At 66.0% G+C, this 12,773-nt stretch overlaps 1 protein-coding gene across 1 annotated transcript in view; it reads right to left on the reverse strand.

Moving 5' to 3' along the window:
• The window catches only part of LOC101522607 (mucin-6), a 33,906-nt gene extending 21,520 nt beyond the window's left edge, over positions 1-12,386 (reverse strand). Inside the window, exons 1-28 of the mRNA XM_058664136.1 lie at positions 12,326-12,386; positions 10,469-10,534; positions 10,036-10,276; positions 9,841-9,967; positions 9,518-9,608; positions 9,328-9,437; positions 9,035-9,242; positions 8,796-8,918; positions 8,406-8,526; positions 8,171-8,309; positions 7,993-8,097; positions 7,850-7,922; positions 7,621-7,758; positions 7,262-7,423; positions 7,087-7,181; positions 6,824-6,956; positions 6,460-6,709; positions 6,323-6,378; positions 6,115-6,224; positions 5,717-5,868; positions 5,487-5,628; positions 5,293-5,400; positions 3,192-3,377; positions 2,507-2,746; positions 1,881-2,037; positions 1,652-1,795; positions 619-684; positions 161-286 (exon numbers count right to left, since the gene is read on the reverse strand). Of these exons, the coding sequence (XP_058520119.1) occupies positions 161-286; positions 619-684; positions 1,652-1,795; positions 1,881-2,037; positions 2,507-2,746; positions 3,192-3,377; positions 5,293-5,400; positions 5,487-5,628; positions 5,717-5,868; positions 6,115-6,224; positions 6,323-6,378; positions 6,460-6,709; positions 6,824-6,956; positions 7,087-7,181; positions 7,262-7,423; positions 7,621-7,758; positions 7,850-7,922; positions 7,993-8,097; positions 8,171-8,309; positions 8,406-8,526; positions 8,796-8,918; positions 9,035-9,242; positions 9,328-9,437; positions 9,518-9,608; positions 9,841-9,967; positions 10,036-10,276; positions 10,469-10,534; positions 12,326-12,386 (3,730 nt within the window). The remainder of the gene's footprint in view (positions 1-160; positions 287-618; positions 685-1,651; positions 1,796-1,880; positions 2,038-2,506; positions 2,747-3,191; positions 3,378-5,292; positions 5,401-5,486; positions 5,629-5,716; positions 5,869-6,114; positions 6,225-6,322; positions 6,379-6,459; positions 6,710-6,823; positions 6,957-7,086; positions 7,182-7,261; positions 7,424-7,620; positions 7,759-7,849; positions 7,923-7,992; positions 8,098-8,170; positions 8,310-8,405; positions 8,527-8,795; positions 8,919-9,034; positions 9,243-9,327; positions 9,438-9,517; positions 9,609-9,840; positions 9,968-10,035; positions 10,277-10,468; positions 10,535-12,325) is intronic.
• Between the last annotated feature and the right edge of the window lie 387 nt (positions 12,387-12,773).

Here is a 12,773-nt window from a genome sequence, read left to right on the forward strand (position 1 = left end):
AGGAGTGAGGCAGCAGTTACTGGTCCAGCGCACCCCTTGGGAGTGCCCCGTGTGGCTGGCAGGGCCCATCCTGGCCTGAGCTCACCCCACAACCCTCCCGCTCCCTGGCCCTGCTTGTGCCTCATGAACCCTGTCTAGCTGGCCCTGTGCAATGTGTCACCTGTGGTGGGTGTGGCTGATGGCATAGGCGGGGGCGTGGTGGGCATGACTGACGGCGTCAGAGCGGTGGCAGACGGTGAGGGTGTGGTGGGCACGGCCGAGGGAGTGGCCGTGGCTGATGGCAGAGCTGCAAGCAGAGAGTGGTCACTCCTGGCCCTGGGTCCTCAGGAGTTGGAGTTGCTCCGCCTGGCAGGGTGCGGGCACTGGAGCCCCTAGAGGAGGCCCAGGCTGTGCCCCCATCCACACCCCTGCTCCCCACCATTCCTGGCTGGGAATGCAGGAGGAGGTGGACAGCCGAGGGCTGTGATCCACTGGGCGCTGCAGGGCTGTCCCGACTCCACAAAGCCCTCCCGCCCTGCACCCCAATACTGTGGCCTGCCTGAGCTGGAGGGGCTGTCTCCTGTCTGCCTGGGTGGGTCTGCCCGAGGGTAGGGATCCTTGGGACACTGCTGGACTTACCACCACATGGCACACATGTACCCTCGTTGTGGTCGTAGTATTCATCCTGCGAACAGTTGTAGCAGCCTAGGGCAGGGAAGCAGCAGGCTGTGACGCCCCTTCAGCCGACCCTTCCTCCAGCCTCCCTCCTGGGCCTCACCCCGGACACCCTGAAATGGCCCTGCTGGCAGCTACCCCCTCCCCTCAGCCCATGCCCCTTCTGCCTGCGCCTGCTCCTCTGCTGGCTGGCCCGCCAGTCCACAGCCGGGTCTTGAGCCCCTCTCGCCTTGGCAGCCTGTGTCTCTCCCCTGGGCCGAGGTCCAGGGTCCTTGTGTGCCTATGGGTGGCCAGGACATCTCTGAGTCTCCCCGGGGCTGCTCTCCTGGTGCCTCCAGCCATCAGCACATTCTTCAGAATTCCTCCCCCACATTCAATGGCTGAGCCCCCTCACTGCCGTGGGCCCCTCACTGGTGGCCGGGCCCCCTCACTGCCGTGGGCCCCTCACTGCCAGCTGGGCCCCCTCACTGCGGGCCGGGCCCCCTCACTGTGGGCCGGGCCCCCTCACTGCTGTGAGCCCCTCACTGCCGGCCGGGCCCCCTCACTGCCCTGGGCCCCTCACTGCCGTGGGCCCCTCACTGGTGGCTGCCTGGGAGGCATCCTGCTCCTGTCCCTCCCCTGTGCACAGCCCTCTGGAGGCCTGGGAGCTCGGGCACGGCCCGCCTTGCCAGGGCCTGACCTGCAGCAGCCCCTCACTGGCCCCTGTGTGTGCGCTCTCGAGGTTTGCGCAGCTTCCTCTCGCCCTCCCAGCTTCTACCCTGGCCTCGGCTCATTTTTGAGACAGGTTTAGTTGGCAGCTTTTCACAGCGGACAGCCCTGTATACGTCATGGCCATGTTCCTGAGCCACAGCCAGGGGACACAGGAGACTGTCTGCTGGGGAGGGTGACTCCGTGGGAGGCAGGGAGCGTGCAAGGGTGACTGTCAGTGTCGGGGGGATGGTGTGAGCAGGCTGTCCATGGGTGAGGGGTGCCCCGCCCATCCCCCCGGATCTGGAACCTTCAATGTTGGCGTCAGGGAAGGCCTGCAGTTGGCCGGGGCACAGGCAGGGCTGGTAGTGCCAGGTACAGTTGGCCTCCTGTGTGTACTCGTACTCATCGTTGTGCCCCCGCGTGTGCGTGTTGTAGAAGTCGCAGTAGATGGCTGGAGAGAGAGGGACGTCTCAGTGGGGTCGACCCTGGGCCGGGCGGCCAGGAGGGGAACCCTGCGGGGCCTGCGGGGGACTCACGGCAGAAGTCTGGGGCCCGCCAGTCCACACACACGCCCTTGTCCAGACAGGCCTTGGCGTAGGCAGCGACTGCGTCACACAGGCACTCGCAGTCTCCCCCTGTGTCGCATCCACACGTGTCCCGCACACAGGCCTCGTAGTAGGGCATGCGGTACACCTGGGGAGCAGCATGGTGCCAGCTCAGCCTCGTCCCCAGGGATGTCCCCTACGTGGGAACCTCAGTCCGGGCCTGCTGACAGGGGCTGCCGTGGAGGGGGTGTCGGGGTCCTGTCTGGGCTGGCACTCCCAGGGACCCTGGTCCGAGGCCAGGGTGCTGCCCACCACGGCCACCTCTCCCACCCTGTGATCCGAGCTTCGGTGGGCACGCCAAGCTGGTCCCTGCCGCAGAGCCTTTGCCGTGGCTGTTCTGCCGGGACAGAGTGGGATCGGGATCCCCTGTCTCCCAGCTAGGCTCTTCAGGGTCCAGTTCTCAGGGCTCCAGGACCACCCCGGCAGGGCTCCACCCTAGCAGGGCACCTGATCCCTGCCAGAGCAAGCCCGCCCGCCAGGTGAGACTGCTCGCAGCACTTCTCCCAGCCCCAGCTCAGGCCAGGCCGTGGGCACTGCCGCTGGGGTTCCGGGCGTACCTTGCTGTGGCAGGCGGCGAAGGTCTGGCTGTTGATGATGGCACACTTGCGCTCAGCCCAGGAGAGGCGGAAGGCGTTGAGGCTGCAGGGATCCACAGCGGCGAGCACGTCCCCGCACAGTGGGCTCTCCTTCCACGAGTTCACAAACTCCACCTCACTGGACGCCACGTACTGGCTGCGCGTCTCCAGGTCATCGTTCATGTTCCCATTGTAGTTGCCGCACAAACCACAGAGAGCGTCCTGCAGGGGAGGGGTGTGGGGACAGCAGCGGGCAGGGCTGTGGGCAGGGCTGTGGGCAGGGTGTGGGGACAGCAGTGGGCAGGGCTGTGGGCAGAGCTGTGGGGACAGCAGCGGGCAGGGCTGTGGGCAGGGGTGTGGGGGCAGAAGTAGGCAGGGCTGGGAGAGCAGGCTATAGGGGAAAATGGTGGGCGGGGCTGTGGGCAGGGTTACAGGGCACAGCATGGGCAGCTCCTGGCCCTAGGGGATTAGTATGGGGCACAGCAGGGCTGGATCCTGACCCTAGGGCAGGGGTGGAGGGCACAGCAGGGCTGAATCCTGGCCCTAGGGCAGGGGTGCAGGGCACAGCATGGGCGGCTCCTGGCCCTAGGGCAGGGGTGCAGGGCACAGCATGGGCGGCTCCTGGCCCTAGGGCAGGGGTGCGGGAGTGGCCCTGCCGTGCACGTACCTGGGTGATGCGCTCAATCTTGATGAAGATGGCCATGTGCTTGTTCCACAACAGTGTCAGGTTGAACTTGCCGGGCACGGCGAGCTCCAGCGTGAGGCTCAGGGAGCTGGGCTTGACCTGGAAGCTCACGCTGGGGTCCTCCCCGCTCACTGTGTAGTTCCTGTCCGCTAGTGTGATGGACACATTCTGCAGGGGTGGGGCTATCACCAGGCTGCCGGTCCTTTGCCCCTCCCACTCACTGCCTCCCCACTGCCTCTCCACTCACTCACTGCCCCTCCACTCACTGCCCCTACACTCACTCACTGCCCCTCCACTCACTGCCCCTACACTCACTCACTGCCCCTCCCACTCACTGCCCCTCCACTGCCCCTCCACTCACTGCCCCTCCACTCACTGTCCCTCCACTCACTGCCCCTCTACTCACTGCCCCTCCACTCACGCTGTCCCTCCACTCACTGCCCCTCCACTCACTCACTGCCCCTCCACTCACTGCCCCTACACTCACTCACTGCCCCTCCACTCACTGCCCCTCCACTCACTCACTGCCCCTACACTCACTGCCCCTACACTCACTCACTGCCCCTCCCACTCACTGCCCCTACACTCACTGCCCCTCCACTGCCCCTCCACTCACTGCCCCTACACTCACTCACTGCCCCTCCACTCACTGCCCCTACACTCACTCACTGCCCCTCCCACTCACTGCCCCTCCACTGCCCCTCCACTCACTGCCCCTCCACTCACTGTCCCTCCACTCACTGCCCCTCTACTCACTGCCCCTCCACTCACGCTGTCCCTCCACTCACTGCCCCTCCACTCACTCACTGCCCCTCCACTCACTGCCCCTACACTCACTCACTGCCCCTCCACTCACTGCCCCTCCACTCACTCACTGCCCCTAAACTCACTGCCCCTACACTCACTCACTGCCCCTCCCACTCACTGCCCCTACACTCACTGCCCCTCCACTGCCCCTCCACTCACTGCCCCTCCACTCACTGTCCCTCCACTCACTGCCCCTCTACTCACTGCCCCTCCACTCACGCTGTCCCTCCACTCACTGCCCCTCCACTCACTCACTGCCCCTCCACTCACTGCCCCTCCACTGCCCCTACACTCACTCACTGCCCCTACACTCACTGCCCCTCCACTGCCCCTCCACTCACTGCCCCTCCACTGCCCCTCCACTCACTCACTGCCCCTACACTCACTGCCCCTACACTCACTCACTGCCCCTCCCACTCACTGCCCCTCCACTGCCCCTCCACTCACTCACTGCCCCTCCCACTCACTGCCCCTCCACTGCCCCTACACTCACTCACTGCCCCTACACTCACTGCCCCTCCACTGCCCCTCCACTCACTGCCCCTCCACTGCCCCTCCACTCACTCACTGCCCCTCCACTCACTGCCCCTCCACTCACTGCCCCTCCATTCACTGCCCCTCCACTCACTGCCCCTCCACTCACCTCCCCTCCACTCACTCACTGCCCCTCCACTGCCCCTCCACTCACTCACTGCCCCTCCACTCACTGCCCCTCCACTCACCTCCCCTCCACTCACTCACTGCCCCTACACTCACTGCCCCTACACTCACTCACTGCCCCTCCCACTCACTGCCCCTCCACTCACTGCCCCTCCACTGCCCCTCCACTCACTGCCCCTCCCACTCACTGCCCCTCCACTCACTGCCCCTACACTCACTCACTGCCCCTACACTGCCCCTCCACTCACTGCCCCTCCACTCATGCTGCCCCTCCACTCACTGCCCCTCCACTCACTCACTGCCCCTCCCACTCACTGCCTCTCCCACTCACTGCCCCTCCACTCACTCACTGCCCCTCCACTCACTGCCCCTCCACTCACTGCCCCTACACTCACTCACTGCCCCTGCACTCACGGCCCCAGGCAGCTGGCCATGCCAGGCCTGACTACAACTGACAGCTCCTGGGGGCAGGGCTGGCCACCCCTGTCCGCTCACCATGCAGACACCTGCTGCGGGGTGGGCCAGCTCTGTGACACGGAACCCTCTTCACAGCGCCCCCCCATCCCGCATGCAGCTGGGGAGGGACAGGGGAGAGCCGTTCCGAGGCAGGGCTCACCCCCAGGAAGATCTTGATGGCACGGGAGCAGGTGACGCCTGACTTGCCGCACACAACGTTTTCTGTCAGAATCTTGAAGGTGGGCTGGGCGTCGGCACCACAGCCATCCTGCGGGGAGGGGGCGCTGAGTGGGAGCCACCGCAGTGACCCCCCATGTCCCCGGGGCCCTGGCTGTCCCTGTCGCCAGCGCCTACCGTGACTAAGATGTACTCGCAGCTGCCATCAAACAGGAAGCGCTGCCCGTCGAAGGTGACCACGTGGCCCTCCCCATAGAGCACACAGGTGGATGAGCAGTGGGCACTGTCCTGGCACAGCCACTTCCCCTTGGAGCAGTTGCTGTGGGGAGAGCAGGGGAGGGTCAGGGGCCGCAGGAACCCCTCCTGCTGCATGTGCCTCCCACCCCATCGGGCTAGGAGGCACTCACCAGGTCTGGCAGTCAGTCTGCAGCTCAGCGCCCGCGGGGTAGGAGACCCCCGCAAACTCACAGGGGCACTGCTCGGGCGGCACACACTGCCCACTGGCGTCCTCGTAGAGGCCGTTGGCACACACGCACCCTGACTCGCACTTGGTGGGCACCTGGGGGTGCAGAGCGGGTCTGCTGCTGCCTCCTATCACTGATGCACCCCCATTTCTTCTGAGTCCTCCCCCCCCGTGTGCCTGGCTTTGAGCAGTCAGGCTTTTCCAGCAAGGCTGCCCTTGCCTTGGGGAAGGTTCTGGGGTTACACCCTAAGCTGGGGGTGCAGTCCTGCCTTCCACAGGAGCAGGATCTGGTGGCCCGGGGTAGGGTGGAGGTCAAATGGGGCCCTCCCTCATGCCACTTACACAGGCAGTGCCTGTGGCCAGCATCTGGCAGGTGGGGGCGCACGCTGCTCCATATTTGTTCTCTGAGTCCTGGCTGCAGGTCTCAAAGGTCTTGGGGGCCGGGCAGGAGGCTGTGGTGGAGGACATGAGATCAGGCTGGCTGCTCGAGGTGTGGGGTCAGGCTGGCTCAGGGCCTGCGGTGGTTCCGGGGCCCCTGGTGGCTACATACCCAGGAGCATCTCTGGCTGTTGCCCGGGGCAGCTCAGCTTTCCACTGATGCAATAGCTGCAAGAGAGAGGGCGCGTGACTGTGTGGGCCTGGCAGCTCCTGCCACCCTTGCCGCCCGGCCAGCCTCAGCCTTCTCACCAGATGGCCCCGTTAAGCATGGTGGACTGCTCGGCCAGGATGAACTTGTGATTGTCTAGTGGGCACGGGCACTGGGCCTGGCGCACGCACTCGGCCTTGTGGTTCAGGTAGGTGCCCTCAGGGCAGTTGCAGCCATCCACGGGCACAGCGCTGGCATGGCACTCGGCCGTTGGGTCCGACAGCGACAGGCAGGTGCGGTTGCAGGCTTGGCTGTCGTCGCTGTAAGTGCGATTGCCCGTGCAGGGGACAGCTGCGGGGAGAGGGCAGTGGGAGAGGGGCTGGGGCTCCTGCTGCACGGAGCCCCCCCCCAGCAATGCCGCGACCCCTCCCTGCTGCCCTCCAACCCAAAGGGCTGGGTGCTCACTGCAGTTGTCCACGCTGCTTCTCCAGCCCCAGAGCAGGACGCCCTGTGCTGCGCAGGCATGGGCGTAGTCTCCCAGGGCGCTGCAGATGTGGGGGAAGGTCTCCTCGTAGTTGCAGGCCTGGTATACACACCTCTGGGGGCAGAGACTGCCGTGAGCTGGCGAAGGCACCGCCCTTCCCCGAGAGGCCCTCGCCTGCAGACTGCCCGGGCTGAGAGGCACTGCCTCTCCGAGAGCCCCTCACCCGTGCCCCATGCAGCCATACCTTGTAGAAGGGCGTGGGGTTCACTGTGGCGTGGCACCTTTTGAACACGCCTCCCTCCTGCAGTAGCGCTGAGCAATGGGTCTCCGCACACACCTCTGCGGAGGCAGGTTGAACTCTGGGTCCCGGGCCCCTGCCCACCCCTGGGCCGGAGGGCAGCCAGGCAGTGGACACTCACTGTTGAGCTGGCTCATGGAACAGGGGTCGGTCTCACGCTCCAGGGCGGTTGGGCAGTTCCCTGCTCTCCAGGAATCCACAAAGAGGGAGGCAGTGCCCTCAGGGACGCCCAGGCTGGTGGTGAAGTCGTCTGTGGTGTCGCCGTTGAAGTTGCCGCAAAGCCCTGGGCAGCCAGGCCAGGAGTGGGCTCACCCTGCGCACTGTCCCAGCTCACTCACCCTATCTCACCAGCACCCCACCACAGCCCCACCCTGTCCCGACTTCCCCGCCCACAGCCTCACCCCGCAGCAGCTCTGCACTCTCCCAGCCTCTGGGTCGTGAGCTCCTGGAACTGGGGTGAGAGCTCTAACAGCCGCTCACCTCTGGTCTGCCCTCTGAATTGGGGCCCGAGCGTGACATACACCTGGAAGACCGGCCGGAGCTGGACAACGACCTCCAGCCCGAAGGTGGTGGCCATCTGCAGATGTGTGGACGTCTGCCTGAACACGGTGATGTTGCCTGCAAGCAGACAGCTGTCAGCTGGCGGTCTAGGCCCTGGCCACCGCCTCCCCTCCTCCTCTGGGCCAGCAGTGAGGCCCCGGGGACCCACGGGTCTTGTAGGGCAGCCATTTGACGTCTCCGTTGTCCGTGATGACCTCATCCTGCGAGATCACGATCTTGTCCTGCAGGGAGGGGCGGCCTCAGTCAGTAGGTGGGGTGGGGACTGTGGGCAGAAGCTAGGGGCGACCCTACCTGCTGTGACAAGTAGATGACGGAGACCAGCGACGTCTCTGAGTGCGAGTAGCCTGATTTGTCATACACAGCCATGAGGGTGCCCTCCTCCGGGAGCTGTGGGCTCTGGGGAGGCAGGGGGTGGCTTAGGTGAGCAGGGGCTGGGAGGGACCCCCACCAGCCTCAGAGCTGGCCACACCTGCAGGACGATGTAGGTGCAGGTGCCGTGGAAGCGGTAGGGCCTGGCGTCGAATGTGGTGACGAAGGAGCCTCCCTCCAGTGAGCACTGGCCAGGGCATGGCCGTTCTGTGCAGGACCAGCGGCCCAAGGTGCACTGGCTGTGGGGCAGGAGTGGGTGTGGGGTGGTGAGGGCATCGTCACAGCAGGGCAGCCCCTGCCCACGTGGCTGGCCCCTAAGGGAGCAGGGCACTCACCAGCTCCTGCAGGGGGTCTCTGTGCTCTCCCCAGGGGCGTAGACCACACCGTTGAGCCTGCAGGGGCACTGGGCAATGGGCACGCAGCTGTGGTTCTTGGAGAGGTCGTCGAGGACAGTGCCTAGAGGAGAGTGACGTCCTGGGGCCTGCTCCTCCTGCCCCCCTCCACCTCCCCTTTCCTTCACTTCTTCCTCCTCTTCCTCTTCCTCCACATCTTGTTACCTGCCCCACTTGGCAGGTGCACAGACCCAGGCCAAGCATCTATCCAACACTGTTGTGGCTGGGTGTGCCGGACCCACAGTGCCAAGTCAGAGCCCACGCAGCCCTCCCCTCCCACTGGGGGCACTATGTGTTCTCGTCGGGATCTGCTGTGGCCTGTCCCACCCTCACCGTCCGGACAGAAGCAGCCCACAGTGCAGGGGCTGGAGCAGCCATGCTGTGGGTTGGAGCAGGTCCGAATGCAGGCCACACCACACTCCTGATACTCCTGGTTTGCAGGGCACGGGCCCAGGGCTGCAGGGACAGGGTCCAGGGTGAGGGGCCCTGCAGCTCCCGCCCCTCCTGCCCCAAGGAAGTTGGGAGGCGTCCAGGTGCCGAGTGCCCCCCACCTCCCTGCCCCGCCGACTCACGGCACAGGTCGGGCGCCCGCCAGCGCTGGACAGGCTGGCCCGCTGCGCTGCACTGGCGGGCGTATTCTGACAGCGTCGCGCAGCTGCAGTTGGGTTGCCCGGGCTGAGCGCATGCAGCCATGTCTGCCTGGCAGCTCAGCACCAGGGACTCCTTGGGGACAGTACAATCTGGGGCCACCAGCGTCAGCAGTTCTGTGCAGTTCTGGACCTGAGCAGAGGGGTCACAGCGGTGCTGGAGACCGGGGGGTGCATGTGGGGGGTGAGCCCCTGCATAATCCCGCCCCCTCACATACGTGCTGGGCCAGCAGGACCGGGACGCTAGGGATGGCTTCGTAGGCACAGATTTCGTTGGGGTCATCTAGTTTCTGCAGAGCGGCGTACTTGTAGGGTTCCAGGAGCCTGCCTGGGGAGCAGCACGGGCGGGCGGGGGTGAGAACCACAGAGGCGGCCAGGCCCCGCCCCAGCCCGCCCCGCCCCACCCACCATCATCGCTCAGGAACTCGTTGGTGGCCTTCCCATCGAAGTTCCCACACAGCCCGCACATGTGGCCCATGTACTTCTTCTCCACCACCACCTGCCAGGAGAGGGGGACTGCTGGTCACTGCAGGGACAGGCCTCCGCGTGCCCTGCGACCCTGCCCCTCGGGCCTTGGCACTCCCACTGTCCACCTCTGCCCACTCTCCCTGCAAGACTCCTGGCCTGGCTAGGGGGCAGGGGGAAGGAGCTGCTGAACTGTGACTGGGCCACAGGCGCGGCACACTCCCCAGCCCCGCTCCTGTGCCTGCCCGACCCTCGGGTCTCCTTACCGTGAGATAGGCGTCCGGTCCCCACATGACCACCAGCTCCAGCTCCAGCTGCGTCACCACCAGCCGCACACTCTGGCCGTAGGGCGTGATCTGCAGCCCATTGCTGCTGTAGGGCAGGCTGACCACCCTGTGGGGCGAGAGCCGTTGGTGCTGTCCCCTGGCCCACCTGCCCACCTGCCCGCCTGCATGGCCTACCCGACATCCTTGACCGAGACGGTGGCCTTGTTCACGGTGACCACGGAGGCCCCCAGCTCGACGATGATGCGAGAGATGGTGCCGTCCGGCTCCCGCCGCAGCTGGATGCTGAAGGTGGGCGAAGCATCCTTGCAGGTGGCCGCGAAGACATAGTTGCATGTCCCCGAGAAGTCGTACACATGGCGGTCGAAGGTGGAAAAGTGGCCGGCCCCCCACGTGGAGCACCAGCCCTGGTCCCCAGCTGCGGGGAGAGAGGAAGTGAGAGAGATTTGGGGAGTGGGGGGAGACAAGAGAGAGGGAGATAGAGATGGGGGAGAGAGATGTGGCGGGGGAGAGATGGATAGAGTAGGAGAGGGAGAGAGAGAGACAGTGCAAGCAGGAGGCCCCGAGTGGGAGGGAAGCAGCCCCGTCCCCCCAACACCCGCTGCCTTACGGGTCTGCAGGCCCCCCTCGCCCTGGCCCGTGGCGTCTGGGTCCGTGGTGTGTCTGGTTGTGAGGTCTGCAAGGCAGGAATGGCAACTCAGTTCCCCCTCCCGGCAGGCTGGGAGGCCGTGTCCCACCGGCCGGGGAGGGGGGCCCTGGCCTGTGGCTAGGTCATGACTGCTGAGACCAACCCCAGCCCCGTGTCGCCCCAGGACTGCGTCGGGAGCGGGGCCTGGACTCTGCAGGGACCCATGCTCCCACCGGCCCCACCCCACCCTGGTCCAGTGGGAAGGGAGGGCGCTGCTGGGCTGTGACTGGGCCACAGGGCTCTCTGCTTCGTTTGTTCACTCACTAATTCAGCCTGTTGCACAGCACTCTGCGCTGGGCCCCAAGTGTGGCACACGCATGCACACACTCCCCAACACAGGGCCATGGCAGGTGGCGGGGTGGGGCCAGCTGTGAGGACCTAGGTGCTGGACCAGCGGGGCCTCCGGTCAGGGTGTGCTGGGGACATTTCCTGCCCAGCCGGGCCTGGCCCCCTGGGGCTGGCCAGACAAAAGGAGCCGCAGGTGCAGGGCCTCAAGGGGCCACAGAAAGGACAACCAAGCGCCCCGCCCCCACAGGGGGGAGAGAGGAGTGGGCTGAGCTCCCACTGGGCTGCCCCCCTGCTCCTCCATCTGGCCAGGTCCCTGCTTCCTCAGGCGTCAGTCCGGCCCTGGGAGCCGGCTCAGGCTCTAGGTCAGGGCGACCGCTGGCAGGTGGGCCCGCCCGTGCTCCCCTCCACATCCGGAGGGAGGCTTTGTGTACCTCCCGAAGCCACTGGTGCTTCCCGTGGCTCCCATGGGCCCGATGGTGACGCCCGAGGACCTCACCCCACACCCCTCGCCGGTGGACCCCTGACCCTGCTGTGGCTCCGCCCCACTGACCAGGACTTGGCTCCCAGGAACCCCGTCCTGCCTCGCTGGTCACCACGGTGTGTGGTGCCGGACTGGCCCTTCCAGCAGGTCCTGGGGAGCCTGGTTAAGGATCTGGGCTGTGACTGAGGTGGACACATGGACCTGTCTCCTCCTCCCCCATTCCCAGGAATGCCCACTGCTGGGTCCTTGGGCCTCATCTCCCAGGATGAGCATGTCGGGGCGGGCTCCCTCCCTGCCTGCCTCCACTTCCCCATGCTGGGCACCACAGGCTCTCACTGCCCATCTCGCTTTGGCCTGCGCTGGGCTGGCACCTTCCCCCATCCTCACCTGTCAGTGACTCCCACTGGAGGCCCGGACCCTTAGGGTGTGCTCGGTCACTACCCCAGCTCTGCCAGTTCTGGGACGGCCATAGGAGCTGACACTTGCTGCCCGCTGGCCTCTGCTGCCAGGGCGAGTGTGTGGGTGTGTCCACCCAAGGGGGGACAGAGTCTCATTCCTCCACAGCAGACACCCCCAGCTGTCCCTGAGCCTGGGTCGTGGTCCACTCCCACCCTCCCAGGGCTGGACCCCGGTCGGGGGGAAGGCCAGGCTGGAAGGACATCATGGGAGAGGAGCGGGGCTAGCCGGCAGGCTTGGGGGTGTCCTGAGGCTGGAGAACCCCATGGTGCTCCTGGCCCTCCACCCTGATGGGGGTCAGAGTCCCCCACCCCATCTGGTAAGGCCCTTTGCTGGCTGTAAGGGGTGAGCTGGTCCCAGAGCCCTGGGGTGTCTCCCAGGCCCGCCCTCCCCCACACCCATTCATTGGCATCTGCGTGGACAACCCTGTCCCTCTGCCAGTCTGCCAGTCAGTGATGCAAGGAGGTCCAGGGAGGCCAGGGGACTTTCCCGCACACAGGCCCCAAGGCCTGGGAGTGTCGCTGCCCAGGGCGTGGCCTGGGGGGCCCACTCACCGGCACCCAGCAGGGCAGCCCTGAGGGCCAGCAGCAGTGACAGCAGCCGAGGCCCACGCATGGCACACGGCTTGTCTCAGCTGTCCAGTCGCGGTCCCCTGTGTGGCTGTGGCTGGCTGGCCCAAATGTCTTATATAGGGGTGGTAGCCCTGCCCTATGCCACGCCCCCTGCGCCCCACGCGCCAGCCCGGCCCAGTGCTGGCCAAACAGGATCTTGGGCTCTGCTTTATCGGAACCCGGCCTCTCTGGAAAATTCTGCCCTGGTCACAGCCGCATTATCGCCCACTCACCTCAGGTGCCGAAATGCCTCCCGGACCCAGACCAGCCTGGGGAGCCCGGACTTCACCTTCAGCCCCTCTCCCCCTGCCAAGGAGCTGGCACTGCCACCCACCATGCGTCAGGAGGCACGTGGGGAGCACGTGGCCCAGTCCCCAGGGTGGGGTGTTCA

Source organism: Ochotona princeps, chromosome 4, assembly GCF_030435755.1.
Source record: "Ochotona princeps isolate mOchPri1 chromosome 4, mOchPri1.hap1, whole genome shotgun sequence".
Taxonomy (NCBI): domain Eukaryota; kingdom Metazoa; phylum Chordata; class Mammalia; order Lagomorpha; family Ochotonidae; genus Ochotona; species Ochotona princeps.